This window comes from Citrus sinensis, chromosome 3, assembly GCF_022201045.2.
Source record: "Citrus sinensis cultivar Valencia sweet orange chromosome 3, DVS_A1.0, whole genome shotgun sequence".
NCBI classification, from domain to species: Eukaryota; Viridiplantae; Streptophyta; class Magnoliopsida; order Sapindales; family Rutaceae; genus Citrus; species Citrus sinensis.
In genome coordinates, this window is record NC_068558.1 from 45,693,350 (window position 1) to 45,716,796 (window position 23,447).

Sequence of the window (23,447 nt, forward strand, 5' to 3'; positions counted from 1 at the left end):
CGGTAACTTTGACCAACCAAAACGGTTAACCGGTAATGGTTAACGGCGAACCGTTTTCTGTCCGACAGTTTGTAACGGCTAGATTTTCAAATCCAAGTATAAATAAGCTCATTCAAATTCAAAGAAGATTGATCACAACACGACCATTTTGAGCTAATATTTGAGAATACAATCTTCATAGAGCTAAGAACACATTCTTGCTTCATCTACTCACATATTAAGCATCATTGTGTAATCTTATATATTGTGAGAGGCAAAACAGTTTGTAATCTTTTACTTTGAGTGATTGTAAGTGTTGGGATACATTTGGGTTAAGAGATTGGGGATAATCTCTTGTTGTAAAGGTCCATTGACACCTTGGAAGTCAAGTGTAAGCATTTGAAGCCTTGGAGGCTTGCTTAGTGGAATCCTCAAGCCCGGAAAGCTTGGAGGCGTGGACGTAGGCGAGGTTGGCCGAACCACGTAAAAATCTCGGTGTTTGAATCCCTCTTCTCTTATCTTTTTATATTGTGATCATCTTAATTGTTATTGCTTTGAATCTGATTTATAATTGTATTAAGTTTTTATTTAATAAATTGAATAATTTTTTAGAATCCCAATTCACCCCCCCTCTTGGGTTGCATACTTGTATTTCAATAACAACTTGATTATTATTAACTCATTTTAAGTTTACAAAAATTTTAAAAAATGAAAAAAAAAAGTGAAAACCCAAGCCCGCCCCAAACCTATCCCTTACACTTCCATTCTAAGGGGCTTGGGCCTGGGCTTGACCCAAGCCTGTATTTTGACATCTCTAAGTAGAGCTTTTACAACAAAAAATTAGTTATTTAGTTGTCAATGAAATCTTTTATTAAATTTTATAAAATTCCTTTATTAGGCAAGTTTTTTTAAAGTTATGTTATGAAAAATATAAAATAAGATTGTTAAATAAGTAGATGATATTTTAGATATTCTATCTTTTAAAAAAATCCAGCCTTTACTCCCAAAAGCTCAAAATTTTAACTTTTACTATTAGATAAAAACAATAACTTATTTAATTTTCAAAAGCTCTACTGAAAAAATAACTAAATAGCAAATTTTTTTTTATAAGAACTTATGAGTTTAAATAAGTACTAATAAACATTAGATAAGACATAACAAACAAACACTTAAGCTATTGAGAGCAGAGATTGAAAATCGTTTTGTAAACATTAAGATGTCTAAAATATTATTTTTTTATTTGAAAATCTTATCTCATTCTTTTCATAACAAAATTTAAAAAAACTTGCCTATTAAGTTAATTTAATAAAAGCTCTTGTTAACAACCAAACAATTATAATTTTTTTGATTAAAAAATTATTTATTAGATAAAGGAACTAGTTCATATTTTTAAATTAAATTCATACCTCATAACAATCACGAGTTTTATGAAAGCGAATTAATAAACGTTACACGATATTTCCTTTTAAGATGCATATTACGGATCTCATAAAAAATAACACTATATTTTCCACCATCTTTTTATTATATTTTATAGGGATATTATCATTTTCCCACCAAAGGTATTCTGACACATCGTGTCAGTACCATGGTTTGGTAAAACTATCAATTTACCACGAAATATTTAAACTGTTAGCATTTTCCCACCATTCCGTTAAAACTCAGTTAATATGTAACGGAAAATTTCTAAAAGGTCAATTTTACCCCTGGAGCATAAAAGACCATGTAATTAACCTTTTATGAATTTTGTAAGTAAATCATCATTTGTTATTCTTCCTTCTTAAAAGACAAAAATTACTCTTTATGAATTTTGTAAAATTGACCGTGTGGTGTTAGGTACTTCATAAATTGATTTAATTTATTTAATTTTTAAAGGGTAAATTTATTTATTTAATTTTTTTGTGTAAAATTATTATCATCATATCAAAGATTAAATTGCTTCTTTTGCACATTCTTTTTTTTTCCCTTTCATAAATTGATTTTTAGTAGTAGAATAAATTGTCTTTAGGTCGTCAATTTAATAAATAAATTTGTCCTTTAAAAATTAAATAAATTAAATCAATTTATGAAGTGCCTAGCACCACATGGTCAATTTTACAAAATTTATAAAGGATAATTTTTGTCCTTTAAGAAGGAAGAACAACAAATGATGATTTAATTACAAAATTCATAAAAGGTTAATTACATGGTCTTTTATGCTCCAGGGGTAAAATTGACTTTTTATGAATTTTCTGTTACATATTAACTGAGTTTTAACGGAATTGTGGAAAAATACTAACAGTTTAAATGTTTGGTGGTAAATTGATAGTTTTATCAAACCATGGTACTGACATGATGTGTCAGAATATCTTTAGTGGGAAAATGATAATATCCCTATTTTATATTAAGTAATGTAACATTCATTTATTATATGAAAGATAAATTTAATAACTTATAAAATTTTATCGTCGAGTACGTGAATGATGGATCACTTCAAATGAAATCGATTGAAATGTTATATGAGAACAGCGGAATTATTGATTAAAACAAAAAAAAACAAAAACAAGAGTCGGTCTCACACATTGCATTTTCTTTCTAATTTAATTTTTCATTTTTGGTCCGCTTGAGGTCGGTTCCAAGTGAAAGCCCGTGGAGAGCAGCACAATTGAAACTTTGGCCCATTCAATACGACTCGTTTGTTGGAGTCGAGAGCAAATCACATATCCCCTTTCTACAGTCGGACTATTGGCACCCCTCTAAAGTTCTATTGAAACCCCTTTTTTAAATTATATTTCATTTAATACCAAAAATATTCTTTTTTAATTTAACACTCTTTTCATTTATGAATTTTTTAGTTTCCTCTCTTCAAACTTTCTTTATTATTTAATTCTAAAGCAAAAAATCTAAAAGAAAAACTAAAAGAAAATAATGAATATTTTATGGATTTAATACAATTTTCTTACCTATAAATTTTGGGTTCATTGGGTTCAAAAATTAGTTTGAGAATCCTTAAGAAATTAGTTAAATTAGGGTAAAATTTTGTTTAATTTATTTTTTCACTATGCTGTATCTTAATTATTATTTTTTTTGTTACAAGAACTCTATTTTGGCTTAGAGGATTACTTCTTAAATTCAAATTATTTTAATGATAATAAAAAATTTGTGCAAGAAAAAAAATGAGGAGAGAAAGAAAATATAAATGATTTTCATTCTATTTATATTTGTCCTTAAATGTAATTGTAATGTAGCAGAGGTTTTATGAGATTAATGAAGGGGTGCCAATAGTCCAACTCCCATTTTTAGTACTTGCTGGCATGAATTCGAGCCTTCGGCTTTGGTTTGTTACTGCCAATCTAGACTTTGGTGTCAACAATCTACGGGTGAAAAAAAAAAAAAAGAGTTGGACCATTGGCACCCCTCTCATCTCCTCATAAAACCCCTCTTTTTAGTTATATTCATTTTATTTCTGAAAATGTCTTTTTTTTTAGATACACTTTTCTAAGTTCCCAATTTTCATTTGATTTGTTTTATTTTTAAAACTCAAAGTATTATTGTACTATTTTTTTAATTATTTCCAATTTTAGTATTATCCTACACACAAATTAAAAAGTTATATGGGTAATAATTTTTTTAGTGTTAATCATTGGCTGAAATAACACATATTTCAAATTATAATTTCAAAGTAATTTTAAGTATAAAAATATTTAATCAATAAGAAATCAAAAGAGAACAATAGATTATTCAACAAGATTTCTGGAACTCTAGCCCATTTTCTTGACGATTTCATGAGAACTGAAAATCTCTACGGTTCCAAGGAACTGTGGCAGATTTGGAGGCAATTTGGAAGACTCGATTTAGAATATGGTGAAGATCTTTACTTTTTCACTCGCTTGAAAAAGAAGAGTGTTAACGGTTCCAGGATTGATCACAGAGTCGGTACTGGTACGTGGCAAGGAGAAGATGTCGGCAAGGTGGTTGTGTCCCGCAACTCTAGAAAGAAAATTGGTTTCAAGAAAAGGTTTCGATATGAGAAGGACAAGTCTCCATACAATGGTTGCTGGATTATGCATGAATACTCTCTGAATCCTTCACTGTTGCCGAAAAACCTTCGATCCAGTGACCTTGTTCTTTGTCGAATTAAAAAGAATGGTGAGCCGCGGCAGCCGGGCAGAAAAATTCAAGGAAAAAGAGAAAGTCGGGCATAAATTGTGTATAATTTATTTTAATTAGATAGAAAGTAATATATAGAATTTTTTTTTTTAAAGGATTGATTATGAATTAAGTAATTTGTTGGAAAAAAAATCTATATGTGTTTAATTTTCAATTATCCTTAATTATAATTTTATTTAAAGTGGGGTTTTATAAGAATAATTTAGGGGTGCCAATAGCCCCACTCAAAAAAAAAAAAGTGTGTAATTTATACGCTGATTCTGTAAGCCAAGAAAGCCCAAATGTCGGAATTTCGATTTGGGTTGGGCTAGTACATAAATTCCTCCTATCCTAAGCAAATTCCCAGCTATGAACTGTTGTTATGCGCTTATGAACTTGTATACCCTCCAACTAGAAACCCTACAAGTACACTTGAGCACCTGACACTTACAAGGATGGCAATTTTATTTTGGTTAGCCAGTTTGGCTTTAGCAGTCCACGTTCCACAAGGCACGAATTATTGCCTAGTGTGTGCTCAAAACTAATCATGATGCAAAAATAACTCAAAATTTAATGATTTTATTTCTTAATTGAACAAGTATAATTTTAGATTTTTATAATATATTTTAGAATATATATGAAATTATATTAAGTATAAAATTAGTTTCAAAATCTGTTGTAGGATGTGATGATTTTGTTAAAAGTAATTTAAAAAAAAATCAAACACCAAAATTAAATTTTAATTTTTTAAAATTACTTTTGAACTTTTAAAAAAGGGGAGATTGTCAATTTTCCCCTACAGTAATTAACATATACTATTTTTTTCCCTGCTGTTTTTTTAATGGCCAAAAACCCCCCTCATAGCATAAGTTTACAATATTACCCTTATTTTCAACTACTCTTTTATTTATATTTATTATAAATTAATTAAATCACATGAATAGAAACTAAATAAAAAAATTAAGCATTAAAAATAAGAAATATATGTTTTGATATGAGCAAAAAAATTAATAATAAATTTTTTTCTTGTACTTATTTATTTTGTGAAATTTTTCTTATAATAAATATATAAGAAAATTATTATAAAATGATAAAAAAATTATTATAAGAAAACTTGAATGATAAATAAAAATTTATTATAAGATAAATAATAAAATATTTTGCCGATACTTTTTACATTTAATTTTAAAATATTACACTATGTTTATTATAAGAAAATATTCACATAATAAATAATTACAAAAAAAATATTATTAATTTTTTTACTCACATCAAAACATATATTTCTTGTTTTTAATACTTAATTTTTTTATTTAGTTTCTATTCATGTAATTTATTTAATTTATAATAAATGTAAATAAAAGAGTAGTTGAAAATAAGAGTAATATTATAAACTTATATTGTCAGGGGAGTTTTTGGCCATTATAAAAATAGTAGGAAGGTAAATGATATGTGTTGATTACTGTAGGGGGAAAGTGACAATCCCCCTGAAAAAATCCAAATTGTCCCTAAATTAGTGTTGGTTAATACATATAAAAATAAATGATTAACTTGATGAGAAATAACAAGCTAACAATTATATTTATTATAATAAGTTAAAAACGTTCAATATGATTATTATTGTTAGTATTTTTTATTCCCTTAAAAAATTAACATAAAAAATTAGATAAGATTACATAATTCACAATCTTTTTTTTTTTTGTCATTAATGGGAATTATTAACTGAAAAAAAACCCAAACTATATTGATATAAAAAAGCATTTACACCGACGAATCAATGTCAAAAATCAAAGGCAAGTTCACGAACCCATTTCCTTTACCTTATAAGTGGAAAACGATGTGAAAGAATTACATGAAGTCGTCTCAAACTCAAAAAGCTCTTGATGCTTCTTTCCATTTTCCAAACTACATGACAACCATGTTTAACAAATAATGCCTTGCGGGCCCGTAACCGCATTATCATGAATGCACCGCCATATCCTTCATATCCTTCTTTCCCACCCAAGGCATTTTTTTTAATATTATAATAATAGAAGATTATTCGTATCCTTAAAATACCCACCAAAAAAAAAAAAAAAAAACAATTTAATATGTAACCATGTAAGCTGGATCAAAGGCAAAAGTTTAAACATACACGCAACTCACACATGGTATGTTTTAACATACATCCGAAAAGAGGGAAAGCTTCCTTTCTCACAATCTTTGGAAGGTATAAGCTAAAGCTGTGCCACACCTACACGTCTGATATAAGCATATAATTTTTCCATCTTTTTAAATGTGGATTTATTGTATATATTATGTAGTGTATACAGCAAATCTGTAATTTAAAATAAGCAGACGTCCGCACTAGAGAGATGAATATGGTAAGTCCATTTTATACCACTTAGATTGATTTACCAATAGGATTTACGAAGTAAAATTAATAATATAAATTAATTTTTTATTCAAAATCAAATGGATTTTGTTTTTGAGAGGAGCTAAAATGGATGTTTCATTCCGTACAACAAAGTTCGGTAAGGGAAGGTTTACGGAGTTGGCAAAAGCCTTTGAAATAGAAAAGAGTTGTAAAGAGACAAAGAGAGCGGAAATTTAATATTGTGGGATCTACGTTAATTAATTCATTTTTACGATTAAAAAGTAACACTCAAGCCCGAATAATTAACCTCTGGATCAATTTCAATCTAGTGACTAGAAAAACGCGTTTCGAGCTCACATTTGTCAATTTTGTGTTGAAATATTAGTATGCATGCACAGTTAACAATTTTAATCATACGTATATCAATCATATATCTGGCTTTGTGTGGCAATGGCAAAACCCCTAATCTCACTCCTAGATAGATAACAATCATTCATCTCCTTAACCTAAATCAATCATTTTTTTTTTATGAAATTTATCTTATACTTGCAAATTTTTTAATAAATATTTTTAAAAACTTATCCTCATAAATATTCTATGATGTCTTTACCAGTGACCAGGGTGGCCTATTTGAAAGAAGAAGTTTTAATGCCAGCAGCTACTCCAGTTGCAAAGAAGAACTTTTCACAATTTTATTTATTACATTTGCCAGAACAACATTAGTAAAAGCAAAAATAGCAGGGCAAAGGAAAATTTGTTGTCTTCTTTCTTTGATCTCCTCGATGAATTTAACAGCATGTAATTGTAATCCAAATTGAAGGGTATTTATGGCTCTTACATTGATTCTGGTGCGCAGCAATTTCTGAGATGGGAATAGGCATTAGCTCACGGCCATGCTCTTAAATTAAAGTCTCCTCCTGTTAGCTTCGACAAACGACCTGAGAGCCAAGCCTTGCTGCATCGCGGGGCACCAACTGACCCTGCGCCATCACTAAAGACTTGTAGATATCGACGATCACCTTCTCATCATACTCCTTAAGTGGGCCCTTTCCAAATCCATAAGCCCCATTGCTGCCTATGGCTCCTCCGCCGTAACCACCAGATGCGCAGACTCGAGAGTTCGCGAATCCCATCATCATTTTCACGTACGCGTCACGTAGCCAGATAAAGAACTTCTTAGGGGAAGGCAGTCTCGAGATTTTAAGCTTTGGTTTGATCTTGATCCGCCAGCTGAACCGTCTCCTCCGGGTTGAAGTTGAACCGAGCTCCGACCGGCTCGTCCGCCGTCCCCGGCCCTCCCTGTTTAGCTTCTCGTAGCCTTTCCTCCGCCAGTAGCCTCTCAGGCCCTTGTACACCGTCGTTGAAACGCCTTCCATTTGTTCTTTTTTTTTTCCCTTTAAATTTTGTGTTGCTCTTGGTTTCTACAAATTTAGACAGAGAGCAAGATAAAAGCTGGTGAGATTTCAAGTCTTGAAGATAGAAATTAGGAGATGGTTGTGTGACAAATAAATGTGATGTATTTATATATAAACATAAATACTTACCGCATGTATTTCTTATATTATATTATATATATTTTAAGAACTTATGAAGATGGGAGGTGTTTCGTAATTGATGAGAGATGCCCCTTTTTTTTTTTTATTCTTTTAAAAATTAATGAGAGATGCTAATCCAATAAATAGTCACCGGTTTTTCTCACGGCTGCCTTGTCTGTTGATTGATTTATGGACTTCGCACGTGCCACTTACAGATGTTCATTGCCTTGGATTCGATCTATAAAGATAAAGGGTCCCGCATGGCATGGTCTGAAGTTCAGAACAGTTTCTTCCCAGTTTTCCCATTACTAGTGTAGTCATATTCGTTGACTTAAGTCCTATATAAATCATGATTATTGAAAATCATTTGGGAAAATTACAAAAATTACCTAAAATTATAGATAATTCATAAAATATCTAATTTAACATTTTTTTAATTAGTAGCCAAAAAATATTTTAAGAGTAAATGCCTCTTAATAATCAGTAATCTATCACATTAAACTCATAATTAATAGGATATTAAACCGGTGCTCAATCTAAGAATAAGAAGACTTTGAATCTAATGTCGAGTTTTTTATAATCTTTTATCATGTAATCATATCAGTGTGCAATCGAAAATTTACATTACATATTTTTTTTTCTTCCAATAACTACCAATCACAATATAAATTAAAAACAATTTATGTTTGAAATGTCATTTTTACTACTATAATAAAAACAAAAAGTAAAGTTTACTTATTAGCTAAACTTTTCACTCGCGTTATCGAAACAGTTTTATCCGAAAAAGATAGTTGGGTTTTAGGTTTAGGTTCTGTTTAGTTGGCTGTAAGATAAGAAAGGAAGGTGTATTTTGTTTGATTGTCCAAATTGTGAAGGACAGTGGATTCCTTAGTCCTCTCACCTCGAACAATGAAGAATTCGGCTTCCTCCCATCTTAATTCATTTTGCAGTTTCTAAATTTATTTGATAGTGTTATGGTTTAATTAAAATAATTAAAGCGGGCGAGAGGGAGCCAGGGTTGGCTCTCATATGATATGAATAATAATGATGCGGGCGGTGGAAGATGGTTGTGTGTTATTTATGAGTACGGTATTAGTAGTTGGAGGGACCTCGCGCTTCATGCCTACACTACACTTCACTCTCAATCTCAAAAAAAAAAAAAAAGAGTTGGTTGAAATTTGTAATCTAATTGATGGACCACAATATCAAGGCATGGCTCTGCTTAGTGCTTTTACCATCTGCAAGTGTACATCTAGTTGACTTTTTTGCTACTAACTTAGTGTGACTTTTTTGCTACTAACTTAGTGTGACTTTTGTGAGTTTATGTGTAGACTAAAAACAGTTTCTGAAAAACACATTTTTTTTTTAAAGCTTTTCATTTTCGATACATTACGTAAAATAGAAGATTTATGCGGAAGGTTAGAAAATTATTCAGGTTCTAACAGCAATCCTGTGAGAATAAAACATAGTCCATGCCAACACCCATGACATTGCTTAAAATATTTAACCATCACGTCTTTCTTCATCATCAATTGTAGTTGTGGATGTGGTCTTGTTGGTATGGCTACTTTGTCATTATGTCATATGATGACTAGACTTAAGCAGGTAATGCTGAGTTCTCAGAGTATTATTTTTCATTTATTCACTATCTATTATGTGTGTCTGTCTGTATATCATTATCATTGACCGAAATATATTCGAATAAAAACAGAACAATATTGTAAGAACACTTCAAAATTTTCCTTCCATTTGATTAAAAATAAATAAAAATCTATGATATTTCATTCTTGGGACAATAAATAATTCGGCTCGTACGGCCGTGTTATTGCTCGGCGGTGAAGTGAAAGAAGTTAATCCGAAGTGAAATTTTCAAGGCCATGTGCGTGGATGTCATTGTATATACAATATAATTGTCGATTAATTTATAGTTTCTGTCATTCCCAAGAAGCGAGATCCAGCCATGTTTACTAGTCCTTTCTTTACTTCCCACTTCAGGCCCGAGGAATTCGAATCCGGATCCGTGCATCGAGTCTAGCAATTTTCAGCAGAGGAATTATTATTTAACGGATAAATATTTTGCTGATTTGAATATTAATACAATGAGACTTTTATATATCTTTCTAGAAGGATGCCAAATCAGTTAAATATTTCAAGTTATTTTATTTATATGCTTATTTCAAATTCTCAAAAAGAATTTAAAAAAAAAAAAAACCTCGAAAAATAATCAGATTCAATCTTTTTTTTCCCCCAATATTTCTTTTATCGTTTCCAATTGGTAAATGCAAATGAGAAAAGATTTTAACTTAAATCGGTCTCAATGGTTCTTCAAAGGCAGATAAGAAGCATGTGAATTTGTCAATCGCAAGGACTTGGTGGAGCTTCGTTCGGTCAAATTTAATTGGATTGCAATGGGCATTGGGCTTTGCAGAGCTTTGTTGATTCTTCGTGAGCCTAATTGGGCCTTACTGAATTGTTTGCAGGCCTGCTAAAAATCTGGTCTAAAAATTATCTTCTCTTATAATTTTAGTTATAATTTTGGTGGCAACTAGAAAGTTGAAAGTAATCCTTCTGAATTCAATAATCCGAGTTTTTAATGGTTTCTACCACGTGTCCGCTATTAAAAGTGTGAAATTGAGATTTAACTATATATATATATAGTAGTTTTCTGATTTATAATTTTAAAGTGCGAGAAAATTCTGAGAAAATTTTAAAACTACAGAGTTTTAAAAACTTAAAACTCTTAAACGACACGATTTATGCGTTTTCTCAAATATTTTCATACTTTAAAATTCCGGATTTGAATATATATACACACACATATCAATATCATAGAATAGAATCGTGGTACGTGAGTACAAGCCGCACATGCAAGGCAAACTCGATATGATCCATTTTAGAATTGTCGGTGAACGCACACACTATACCTCATCCCCACAAGCGCATTCATGTTCTCACATTCTCTCGTCTCGAACATGATTTCGAGTAAATTGAACACGAACTGAAAATTAAGTGGTATTTCTTTTTTTTGCTTGCCACTCTTTAGCAACTTCCCTTTTTTCCTTTTTCTTTTCTTTTTCTTCTTTTTCAACTTTAGACGAAAGGATTTCTTAAAAATAATAATAACAATAATAAAATAAATTCACATGTTCTGTGAAAATTTAATTCGATAAATATTAACTTCTTCTGCTTCATCTTATTTTTCCTAAAGAAAAACTTATTTTCGGTTAAATTATTACATTTTTAGTTTAATTTACAATCTCATTTCATCTGAATTTTCTGTTTCACAATACATTATCGCATTCTTCCTCAAACACAAACACGAAATAGAACTAGTTTTGACATTTGGTAAGAAAAAAAAAATTATTTAATTTCTCAAAAAAAAAAAAAGTGGGCGAATTTCGGTGATGCAATAAGTACGGGTTTGAGATCTGCACACATATATAAAGATTTGGGTTTTTTTTTTTTGGTATAAATCTCAGTAAGTAGCAAGATTTTTTTTTTTTTAAAAAAAAGAATTCAATAAATAGCAAGAGGCTCACTATTAGATTTGCAAATAGCATGATCTTCCCCTAATGACTTGTACTTACATATTGAGAAGGTTAGTGATATGAGCGTAGTGAGTTGTGCATGACAAAATTGCATGTTTCTTTGCACATTGGCAGATTGGAGTGAACTAGCAAAATGTAAAGCCCACTTTTAACTATATATGCAGTTAAAACTTAAACGTATTTGCATTAATTTGGAAAAAAAAACGAAAAATCTGAAATAAAAAAAAATGGGGAGCCACTGAGATCAAGATTTTTTTTTTTTTTTTTTTTGGCAGCACTAATGAACAATAGAGAGGATCCAATATTATTCGAAATCGACGCATGTTAAATATTAAATGAAGACACATTAATTTGTGTAGTAAACAAGTCTTATTTCTATTTCCAATATTCCATGGAAAAGCTAGCTGTGGCCAAGACATGAACTAATAAAACTAGATCAGCTTCCGTAAGTGAGCCTAAGAGATGATGGAACAATGACGATTGTATCTAGGTTTTAAAAGCAACAGAGTAGGGAAAGCAAGAGCAAGACGGAGGAAATATTGATGAACTTGAGCACCAATTTGGTGGAGTCAGAAGCCTCAGGAGAAGGCGGTGGGTTATAGACACCAGGAACGTTCGGGACACCACTTTCCGGGGGCGGAAACTCACCTGAAGGAGGTGGAAACGGCATCGGCGTCCTTGGCGGAGAAAGCTGAGGAACGTCTGGCGACGGTGTGCATACAGAGCAGCCTTTCGGCGGTGCTGGAGGTGGGGGACATTCTGGTAACGCGGGTGGTGCTGGTGGTGGAGGACATTCTGGTAACGCGGGTGGTGAAGGTGGGGGAGGAGAAGGCGGCTGAGGTGGCGGCGGTAAGATCAATTCCGGCGGTGGCGGAGACGGCAATGGTTGGCAAGGGTTCTCGCAAGACTCGCATACGACTGTGCATGCAATTTGGTCTTTACTTGTTGTTGATATCAATGTTTCTAGCGACGATGCGGTAAATGCCAAGTTTGATTGCAATGCAAGGAAGAATGTGAAAAGATTGAGTAGTGGTATCGTGGATTTTGCCATAGTTTTTGTGAAAGCAAAGGAAATTTGGGAAGTGATGATTTTGTAGGATTAATTATCCTCTTTGCTATTGATACAAGGTGGAGACTGAAGAGAGAGGATTGCATGTGTCTTGGTGACCGCACTATCACTTGGATTTTATCTTCTACGGCACCGTTTTTAAATGAACAAAAATCAAGAAAATTACCTTTTTTTTTAAATAAAAAATTTGTTAAATGAAGAGGTTGCCCTTGGCTCCGTCCCCATTTTGCTTACCTCAATTTTGGCCAATCTTTTTCTCTCTCTCTCTTTTTCATTAATAATTCGGCTCAAAGCCAGTTTTGGCTATCACTATCCAGCGAAATACAACTAAAAAGAAATTAAAAAACGCTTATCCTTCATCACAACTTAAAAGCGAGGAGGAAAGTGCTTTAAGATTATAGCTCAACCGCTCATTTTCATTTTGCATCTGGGACTCTGTTATGGCCTCCGCATGGTGGTAAATGGATAGCAATAAAAGAAAGCGATCAGCTTGCTAGTTTATTTTACGCCTAACATTTACATATTGAGCGATCTGGCTTTCCTATGAAGCAGATTATCTTAATTGAAATCAACAAATCATAGACAACTCCTATGGCACTCTTGAGAATATGCAAAAATCAAACTCCTATATAATCACATACAACACGTATTGGCTGAGATGGTATTACAATGACGATTAATTTTTGTATTATTCTTCGATATGATAACTCTATTCTTGGACCACTTTGATTGTCGGCAGCCCATAACCAGTCTGGACAAGTGACAAGAAATGGATTAACAAAGGATCCAAAGAGAGCAGAGCCAAAGCCAACAGATTATCACAATCAAAAGCATTAGTAACTGGTTCGAATTGCAATTAACATAAAACTGATGTTAACCGGTGGTACGTTTCACTTTAGTACTTTACCTATATCCACAACCGTAGTTTTTGAGCCGAGTCGAGTATTTGATTAAAGTAAGACAACGTCCACCGCGGAAACCCTCCCCACTCGGTATACCATGCTAGAATTACTTGGAACAATTAACAATGCAAAAGTTTATTAACCACGAAGTTTGTCTTATGAATGTATATGCTAAAACGTAATGCACTAGAAAATTGCATCATTAGTTCGTTTTTCTGTTCTTGGTTTTACCCTATTTCAACTAGCAACCTCTCCTTGCCAATTACCATTCACATATTTAATTGAATCGTTCAAATTTCAAGTGCGCAATAGGGAAAAAATAGAATAATCTTGCGGATTCCATTTTCCTTTATTGCAAAAATTTACACCTTATCCGATATTACTGTTACTTTGATATCAAAGTTTACAACAAAGACGAGAACAATTTCATGATCAAAACCACTCCCCACGAAGCTCTCTCAAAACCCTCGAGTGCGGAAACACCTCAGGATCCCCACACATAGCATTCTGTCTAAATATCTCAGCACCTCTCCTGAGAGCCTCCTCAGCAGTGTCAAGCTGTTCTGGCCTCCACCCAATCACATCACTTCCAACCGCATCCGCCGTTCCATCAGTTGCCCGTGTTATCGGCTTCCTAGTATCCGCCATCTCAATCTCCGACAACGGCGATGCCTTATTGTGGCCAAAATATTCCTTGTCACTCTCAACTTTCTCGTGCTTATCTCTTTGCTCATTCTCTATGTCATTTGACAGTGGCGTGCCATCTACCGCAGCACAAATCACTTCACCCAGAGCTTCTGCTTTAGTACTGCTCTGACGCTTTTGTTGAATGTGAGGGTTTAAGGGCTGATTCACTCCGTAGCTTTCAAGCCTCGAAGAAGAAACGTGAGGTGGGTTAGGTGGCACCAGGGGATCGTGTTAAGATTTCGTTAGCTTCACTTGACTAATTGAGAGAGATTATTTCCTTACATGTGGCTGATTTGTAATCCCTTTGAATATGGGATCATTATTTACTTTCCCTTGTTTTGTGAATATTTGCTCTTGTAAACTTATATAAGTACTCTGTAATTCTACTGCAGAATATACATAGAAGAATAAAATCTGTATTCTTTTCAAATGTCATTTTTCATGGTATCAGAGCAATGGTTTTGATTCAGTAAAACACTTCCGCTTCTTTTTTTATGGATGATATTGATATTGATAGTGATAGCAGTCACAATCATTCACCAAATCATATATCTTCTCAAACCTCTCATCACACTATGTCTATGTCTACGGTTGATTCCTCAGACCCTCTTTTTCTTCATGCTTCTGATCATCCTGGCATGATTCTTGTTCCAAAAGTCTTAGATGGAACAAATTATGCTATGTGGAAGAGATCTATGCTAGTGAGTCTTAGTGCAAAAAACAAACTGGGATTCATCAAAGGAACCATTCACACACCAGATGAAGATGATCCAAAACATTCTTTATGGCAGCGCTGCAACGATATGGTGCTTTCTTGGATCCTTAACTCTCTAAATCAGGAGCTTGCAAATAGTGTACTCTATTTAGAGACACCCTCAGAGATTTGGACTGACCTTCAAGAACGTTTCTCTCAAGGTGATTTTTCCCACCATTATCAAACTCAGCAATCTATTGTTGAATTAAAACAAAATCAAGATTCAATTTTTTCTTATTACACAAAGATAAAAATGATGTGGGATGAGCTAACTACTTGCAGTCCTTCAATCACATGCACCTGTGGAGGACAAAAAGACTTGAAAGAAAAAGAAGAAAAGATTAGGCTGGGACAATTCCTCATGGGATTGAATGAAACATACTCAGCTTTGCGAGGACAAATAATGTTAATGTATCCTCTACCAACTGTCAAAAAGGCATATTCTCTTCTCCGTGAGGAAGAAAAGCAGCGAGGACTTACTGTAGCCAAAGGCATTGATCTCATTCATGCCATGAGTATCAAAGCTCATGATAAATCTAGAGAAACACAATTTGATGCACAACAACAAACCAAACAAGGATCATCCTCTCATCCCAAGCCACAAGGAATGAAGAAATCTTTCTTTTGTACTTACTGTGAGGGCACAACTCATTCAGTAGATCGTTGTTACTACTTGAATGGATTCCCAGTTGGTCATAAGCTTCATGGCAAAGACGTTCAGCCTCCAAATCGAAGCAGAAAACCTGTTGTGCATCAAACTAGTGCTGAAATGAATCAGAACTTAGCAAAGACACCAACTGAACAAACTCCCCAATTTACCTCTGAAGAGCTTGCCCAAATAAAAGCTTTCCTTAGAAATGGTAACAATCCTGCTCGAGCAAACTACACAGGTATCCCTATACCTTTTTGTTCATCTTTCAATACGCAAAAGACAGACTTGAATCACTGGATTATTGATAGTGGTGCAACAAATCACATAGCAACTTCAATACCTATTAAAACTCCTCTGTCATCTCAAGTAACCTTGCCTAATGGTGCCTATTCTAAGATAACTGGAATTGGTTCAACACAACTCTCAAACCACCTACATGTTAATCATGTATTATGTGCACCATCATTTCATGTTAATTTACTGTCAGTAAGTCAACTTACTGCTGCCATGAATTGTTCAATCCATTTTTTTCCCACTTTCTGTATATTGCAGGACCTAGCTTCGAAGAAGATGATTGGCTTGGGGAAGCAGCTTAATGGCTTGTACTACTTTGTTCCTCAAGTGAAGTCTACACCAACTTCTTTTTCAATCACTCATCATGCTGATTCTACTACACATATTACTTGGCACAAGCGGTTAGGACATCTCTCAAAAGCACCTTCACAATTTTTAAGCAATAATATTCCTGCATTTGTATTTGATTCTCAACATTCCTGTGAAACTTGCCCTTTGGCAAAGCAAACTCGATTACCATTCTCTTCAAGTTCTATTCAAACTTTGCATTCATTTGATCTTATTCATTGTGATATTTGGGGACCTTTTCGTACTGCAACTCATACAGGGGCACATTATTTCTTGACTATAGTGGATGATTACACTCGTTTCACTTGGATTTTTTTAATGAAATTTAAATCCGAAACCCAAGGATTAATAAAAACATTTATTTCTTTTGTGAACACTCAATTTAATTGTCAAGTTAAATGTCTTAGAAGTGATAATGGCTCAGAATTTCTTTCCATGAAACCTTATTTATCCACCCTTGGTATTTTATTTCAAAGCTCATGTCCATCTACACCTCAACAAAATGGTGTCGTTGAACGAAAACACCGTCATCTCTTAAACGTTAGTCGAGCTTTGAGAATTGATGCCAATCTTCCTTTAAAATTTTGGGGGGAGAGTTTACTTACTGCAGCTTATCTTATAAATCGTCTTCCCACTCCCTTGTTGCAATATAAATCTCCATATGAGTTGTTGTATAATAAGCCACCTAACTACACTCACTTACGAGTTTTTGGATGTCTCTGTTATGCAACAAATCTACAGCCATCCAATAAGTTTGATTCTCGGGCTCGACAATGCATCTTTGTTGGTTACCCTATAGGCCAAAAAGCCTATCGGTTATATGATCTCCATACTCACCAATTCTTTTCCAGTCGTGATGTCATTTTTCATGAGTCTATTTTTCCTTTTCTTCGTATCGAACAATCATTAGATAGCACTTTTCCTCAACCTAAGATATCAGATTACATCGATGATCTATCTCCTCCTGCAACTCATACTGTCCCTCCAGCATCAGAGACCATTATTCCCTCTCCTAATCCTTTATTGTCATCAACTTCTTCCCCTTCTTCCTCTATATCTTCTCATGCCCCTCCTATTCGTAAAAGTGACCGTGTCAGGCAACCATCTGTTCTCCTTCGTGACTTTCATTGTGGACAGATTAGTACAACACCATCAACTGCAACTTCAAGTCAGTCATTTTCAACTAAGTCAGGTACTCAATATCCTTTAAGCAAATACATTTCCTATGATTCTTTGTCTTCTACTCATAAACACTTTGTTAACACCATTTCAAGTGTCCTAGAACCAACCTCTTATGCTCAGGCTGTATTGGATCCGAAATGGAAAGAGGCTATGCAACGTGAACTTGATGCTCTCAATTCACAAAAGACATGGTCCTTGGTCCCTTTACCTGCTGGTCACCGTCCTATTGGCAGCAAATGGGTTTATCGTATCAAATACAATTCTAATGGTACGATTGAACGTTACAAAGCTCGATTAGTCGCCAAAGGATTTTCTCAACAAGAAGGCCTGGATTACACTGAGACATTTGCTCCTGTGGCTAAATTGACCACTGTTCGTTGTTTACTTGCTGTGGCCGCTGCAAGACATTGGCCATTGTATCAAATGGATGTGACCAATGCCTTTTTGCATGGTGATTTAGAAGAAGAAGTATATATGACTCCACCGCCGGGACTTTGTCGACAGGGGGAGAAGCTTGTTTGTCGACTTCATAAGTCCCTTTATGGGCTTAAACAAGCTCCTCGCAATTGGTTTGCGAAATTTTCTCATGCTGTCAAGAAAGCTGGCTTTATTCAATCACATTCGGATTACTCATTGTTTGTGAAGACAAAAGGCACATCTATAACCATGGTTCTTATTTATGTAGATGATATGGTGATAACTGGAAATGATGCAGTCGCTATACATAATCTCAAACAATTTCTTCACCAGCAATTTCATATCAAAGATCTCGGTCTTCTTAAATATTTTCTTGGGCTGGAAGTTGCAAGGTCCAAAGCAGGTCTTGTTATCTCTCAACGAAAATATACCTTAGAAATCATAGATGATGTTGGATACTTGGGTGCTCAACCGGTAAATTTTCCCATGGAGATGAATTTGAAGCTCACAAACCATCAAGGTGATTTGCTGCATAATCCAACTCGCTACAGGAGATTAGTTGGCCGACTAATATATCTCACAATTACGAGACCAGACATTACATACTCGGTTAACATCTTAAGCCAATTTATGCATGCTCCAAGAAAGCCTCACTGGGATGCTGCTCTTCGTATTATTAAATATTTAAAGGGTAGCCCTGGTTTAGGTTTGTTATTCTCCTCAAGCAATTCCTTTACTTTAAAGGCTTACTGTGATGCTAATTGGGCAAACTGTCCTATAACAAGAAGATCAACAACAGGTTATTGTGTGTTCTTAGGGGATTCTTTGATTTCTTGGAAAGTAAAGAAGCAGAAAACAGTCTCAAGGTCATCATCAGAAGCTGAGTACAGGTCCATGGCAGCAGCAACCTGTGAGCTCACTTGGCTTAGATTTTTATTCAATGATATGCAAATTTCCATAGGACCAGCAAGGCTATTATGTGATAACCAAGCTGCTCTTCACATAGCAGCAAATCCGGTATATCATGAACGCACCAAACACATAGATCTTGACTGTCATGTGGTAAGGGAGAAAATACAAGATGGTCAGATAATCACCAAATTTGTTCCATCTCATTTACAGTTGGCAGACATTTTTACAAAAGCTCTTGGAGGAAAGGTGTTTAAGAGGCTAACAACCAAGTTGAACATGCTAGATATACATGCTCCAACTTGAGGGGGAGTGTTAAGATTTCGTTAGCTTCACTTGACTAATTGAGAGAGATTATTTCCTTACATGTGGCTGATTTGTAATCCCTTTGAATATGGGATCATTATTTACTTTCCCTTGTTTTGTGAATATTTGCTCTTGTAAACTTATATAAGTACTCTGTAATTCTACTGCAGAATATACATAGAAGAATAAAATCTGTATTCTTTTCAAATGTCATTTTTCAGATCGGTATCTGTCTCTTTATTTTTAGGATTGTTTCCTGCAACTGCTGCTTCATTCGATGACCCCTGCAACAAATATACACGAATGTGAACTTATGAAGGAGTCATTAACTAATTGAAGAAAAGCTAGGGTTAATTTGCATATAATTAGTAAATAATAAGAAAAATCTTAAAGAGGGAGTCTTACTAAAGGTTCATCGTAATGAACATCGGGGCCTTTTTCAACTTCACCAGAGTGAATAGCAGTGTCAGCAGTGCGATCGGTCGAGGCTGCAGCAGCAACGAATTCTCGTCGAAGACATTTATTGCGAGCTGTTGAGAAAACCCAGCAAGATCTTCCTGCAGCGGTTGCTAATCTTGATTGCATGTTTGGGTGTTTGCTGTTACTCAAATTCCGGTTTGATTGTTGATCAGCTTTTCTTTGTCGGTATTAAGAAAAGAAAGGAATGTGTAAGAGAAGTGAGACTGTGAGAGGGACGTTCTAGAGACGACACGATTCCTATTCTGTAACGTGGCAATTGCTTAATGCGCCTAACTGTACCTTGCGTGTCACCTCGCTTTTCATTTGCTTCGTATAAATAGTTCATTAGCAATCGCCAACCGCTTCGAGGATCAACTAGAAGAAAGTAAGATTCGACGGCTGACCAAATTGACCTAGAGTTCTCTAGCAAAATCGAAAACGGAGACTTTGTATCTCATCAACACCAACCGTGGGACCACGTTAATGGTTTTGTAAATGAAAATAGGGTTATTTTTACATACTTTCCCTGAGATCTCACGTAATAACACTTTAATAAAAAGTATGACAATATTTTTACATTCCTCCCCCACTGTTAGTATAAAATTATATAAGGCTAAAATCATAAAAGCTCATTTAAAATTAAAAAAAAAACTTAAAAACTTAACTGTAGTAGCATTGATAAGCGCGAAATGAAGAGAAGCATCACTCCATTACCCGGTCCAATTCATTATCCAAAAGAAATCCCTTCACAAAAGTGTAAATCTTATGCAAAAAGATTACACTCACACAACATTCACCCCTCAGCAACGTCAGTGTGAGAACAAACAAATATTATCGAGCTTGAAGATCAAGATTCATCACCATTTTGAACTTACCCATGAACAAGACAAGCTTGGTTGGTGATACAAGACTGCCGACGAGCGAGTACAAATGGCGACGTGGTTCCGCAACTGATATTGGAGCTGCGAAGAGGTTAGTCTTTGTTAAACACTATTGCATGTAAATTATAGCTTTGGTTTTCTTCATTTTGGATATATAAGCTGGAAAAATTGGTACCGCCGTGTTGTGGATTATGGGTTTCGATGTATGTTAAATTAGTGGAAAAGTCATGTTGGTTAGGTTATTATCATGTGATGTATCAACTATGCAAAAATTGTTCAGAGCTTAACATATCTTGTACTTCAGCTTAAATGTGTAACATTTGTGTGATTGGAAATGGAAAAAAATGGGTCTTTTTTGTTTGTTTGAAGTTAGAGGCTTTGTTATTGTGAAATGGCTTGTTTTTTCCCCTACTTGGCTAGTGAAAATGATAATGGATTTTTGGGTTTGTGCAATGGTTGTTTGTTTATTTATTTCGTAATGCATGACTATAGGAATACAAATTGTGCTGGTATTGTCAAATTTTATAAGTTGCAGTCATTATCATTAGGAAGGGATTATATAAGCTTTACTGTTGAGGTAAGAGGATTTGTGTGTGAAATAGTAATTTTTTCCCCCGCCTGGCTGGTCAAGATGATAGCCATTTTTGGTTTATGTGATGGATGTTTGTTAATTAATCTTGTAATGCATGATTGTAAGGTTGGAAATTGTGCTGGTACTATCATATATTGTAAGTTGCAGCCACTGTTATGGGTTTAGTAAAAGTATATAAATGCCACTGTTCCATCTGTAATATTAGAATTTTTATAATTTTTTTTTACGCAAATCTCAAACTTCTAAGCAATGTGAAATTTATGTTTGATGTGGGTATCTTAAACTTTTGAGTATACTTATATGTCTTTACCGCCAAATATTGCCAAATATTAGCTGGGAAATTGTACCTCTCAGCCTTGAAAGTGAAATACAAGTATGCAACCCAAGAGGGGGGTGAGTTGGGATTCTAAAAAATTATTCAATTTATTAAAGAAAATTTTAATGCAATTATAAATCAAATTCAAAGCAATAACAATTAAGATGATCACAATATAAAAAGATAAGGGAAGAGGGATTCAAACACAGAGATTTTTACGTGGTTCGGCCAACCTCGCCTACGTCCACGACTCCAAGGCTTCAAATGCTTACACTTGACTTCCAAGGTGTCAATGGACCTTTACAACAAGAGATTATCCCCAATCTCTTAACCCAAGTGTATCCCAATATTTACAATCACTCAAAGTAAAAGATTACAAACTGTTTTGCCTCTCACAATATATAAGATTACACAATGATGCTTAATAAGTGAATAGATGAAGCAAGAATGTGTTCTAAGCTCTATGAAGATTGTATTCTCGGATATTAGCTCAAATGATTGTGTTGTGATCAATCTTCTTTGAATTTGAATGAGCTTATTTATATCTGGAGCTGAAAATCTTGCCGTTACAAACTGTCGAACAGAAAACGGTTCGTCGTTAACTATAAACGGTTAACCGTTTCGGTTGGTCAAAGTTACCGTTGGGCCAGATTTCAAATAAACGGTTAGCCGTTTAGGATTGCCCTTTCGCCGTTAACTTCCAGAGACCTGCAAGATGAGCATTTGTTATCCGTTTACGCTAAATGGTTAAGGACTTGCATAAAGTAACGTTTCTGGATATTATCGGTTAACCGTTTGCAATAAACGGTTAGCCGTTTGTCTCCAGTAACCTGCAAAATGAACATCAGTTAATCCGTTTTCATTTAGCGGTTAAGGGATTGCATAAAGTGGCTTCTCTGGGTATTATCTATTGACCATTTAAAATAAACGGTTTGCCGTTTGGCTCCAGTAACCTGCACAATAATTTAGCCTTATCAGTTTTCGTTAATCAATGCCAGAGGAGGACAACCTTCAATTCTGGACGTTATCGGTTAACCGTTTAAAATAAACGGTTCACCGTTAGGTTCTAGTAGCCTTCCCATCTTTGGTGTTTTCCGTTAAACATAAACGGCTAGAGCTTATGCAATATGTTGCTCTCTGGTGCTAATCGGTTAACCATTTAAAAGAAAAACGGTTTATCGTTAATTTCCAGTAACCTCCCCATCTTTTGTGTTTTCCGTTTTTCATAAACGGTTAGAGGTTTAGGAAATGTGTTGCTCTCTGCCTTTAATCGGTTAACCGTTTTAAATAAAATGTTCACCGTTTATAACTAGAATTGCAATTTTAAACGAGTTTTTGCAGAGAATCTCTTCTTAATTTGAAAATCCATCTTTTATGAAGAAATAAGGTAATGATTAAAAGGGCTTTCGTTTATTAAGAAATAGCTCCAATATTTTTGTCAAAATACATTTAAAATTTGTTATCATCAAAATCAATATTATTAACATATTAATGTTAACAGAAAGGGTATTTTTTGTCATTTTTAGGGCACAAACGGTCAACCAACGGAAATACTAAAAACAGGGGAGTGATATAAAAATACCATCATATTTTTATTAAAGTGTTATTACGTGAAACCTCAGGGGAGGTATGTAAAAATAACCCATGGAAAATACCATTTAAGAGCAATGAGAATAGAATTTGGACCCACATTACGACACTGTCAACTTTCCCCATTTGACCCCAATTTTAACACGTCAGTTCTATTAAAAATAAAGGGAAAATTTATGGACTCTCCTAAAAGATATAAATAAGAGTATCTCTAAAATTTTTTATAAATTTTACTTTTTAAATATTTATTTATTTATTTATGTGACAAATAAAAAAGTAAAAAATATATTATTCTCCAAAAGACTTTTCAAATATAAATGAGTTAGTATTATTTTAATTAACTAACTATTTTTTTAAAGAAAAAGTCAATAGTAATTAAAGCACATCTTTCTCTTTCTCCAATAAAAAGTAATAAAATATAAATTGAAGATGAAGAAAATAACTCTCCAAATTTGAAGAGAGATGATCATTTCTTATTTGAAGAATTTTAATTGGAGTGTCTTTTGGAGACTTAAATGCTTATGTAGCTATTCAAATAAGTAA

At 33.9% G+C, this 23,447-nt stretch overlaps 4 protein-coding genes across 4 annotated transcripts; 1 reads left to right on the forward strand and 3 right to left on the reverse strand.

The window, feature by feature from the left end:
- The first annotated feature begins 3,743 nt into the window (after positions 1 to 3,743).
- On the forward strand, positions 3,744 to 4,163 carry LOC107177236 (NAC domain-containing protein 83-like). The gene has a single exon (XM_015530751.2). It carries the CDS (start codon positions 3,744 to 3,746, stop codon positions 4,161 to 4,163), a length of 420 nt encoding a protein of 139 aa, XP_015386237.2.
- A 2,967-nt stretch (positions 4,164 to 7,130) lies between these two features.
- LOC102622463 (hypothetical protein) lies at positions 7,131 to 8,147 on the reverse strand. Its single transcript, XM_006479968.4, has 2 exons — positions 8,008 to 8,147; positions 7,131 to 7,884 (listed from the first exon to the last, which is right to left on the reverse strand). Exon 2 carries the CDS (start codon positions 7,837 to 7,839, stop codon positions 7,384 to 7,386), a length of 456 nt encoding a protein of 151 aa, XP_006480031.1. The 5' UTR covers positions 7,840 to 7,884; positions 8,008 to 8,147; the 3' UTR covers positions 7,131 to 7,383.
- Positions 8,148 to 12,039: 3,892 nt separating this feature from the next.
- LOC107177237 (proline-rich receptor-like protein kinase PERK2) lies at positions 12,040 to 12,597 on the reverse strand. Its single transcript, XM_015530752.2, has one exon. It carries the CDS (start codon positions 12,595 to 12,597, stop codon positions 12,040 to 12,042), a length of 558 nt encoding a protein of 185 aa, XP_015386238.2.
- Positions 12,598 to 13,837: 1,240 nt separating this feature from the next.
- LOC102622761 (hypothetical protein) lies at positions 13,838 to 19,843 on the reverse strand. The gene is made up of 3 exons (XM_006479969.4): positions 19,472 to 19,843; positions 19,287 to 19,350; positions 13,838 to 14,428 (listed from the first exon to the last, which is right to left on the reverse strand). The coding sequence occupies exons 1-3, from the start codon at positions 19,649 to 19,651 to the stop codon at positions 13,950 to 13,952; spliced, it is 723 nt and encodes a 240-aa protein (XP_006480032.2). The 5' UTR covers positions 19,652 to 19,843; the 3' UTR covers positions 13,838 to 13,949.
- Positions 19,844 to 23,447: the final 3,604 nt, after the last annotated feature.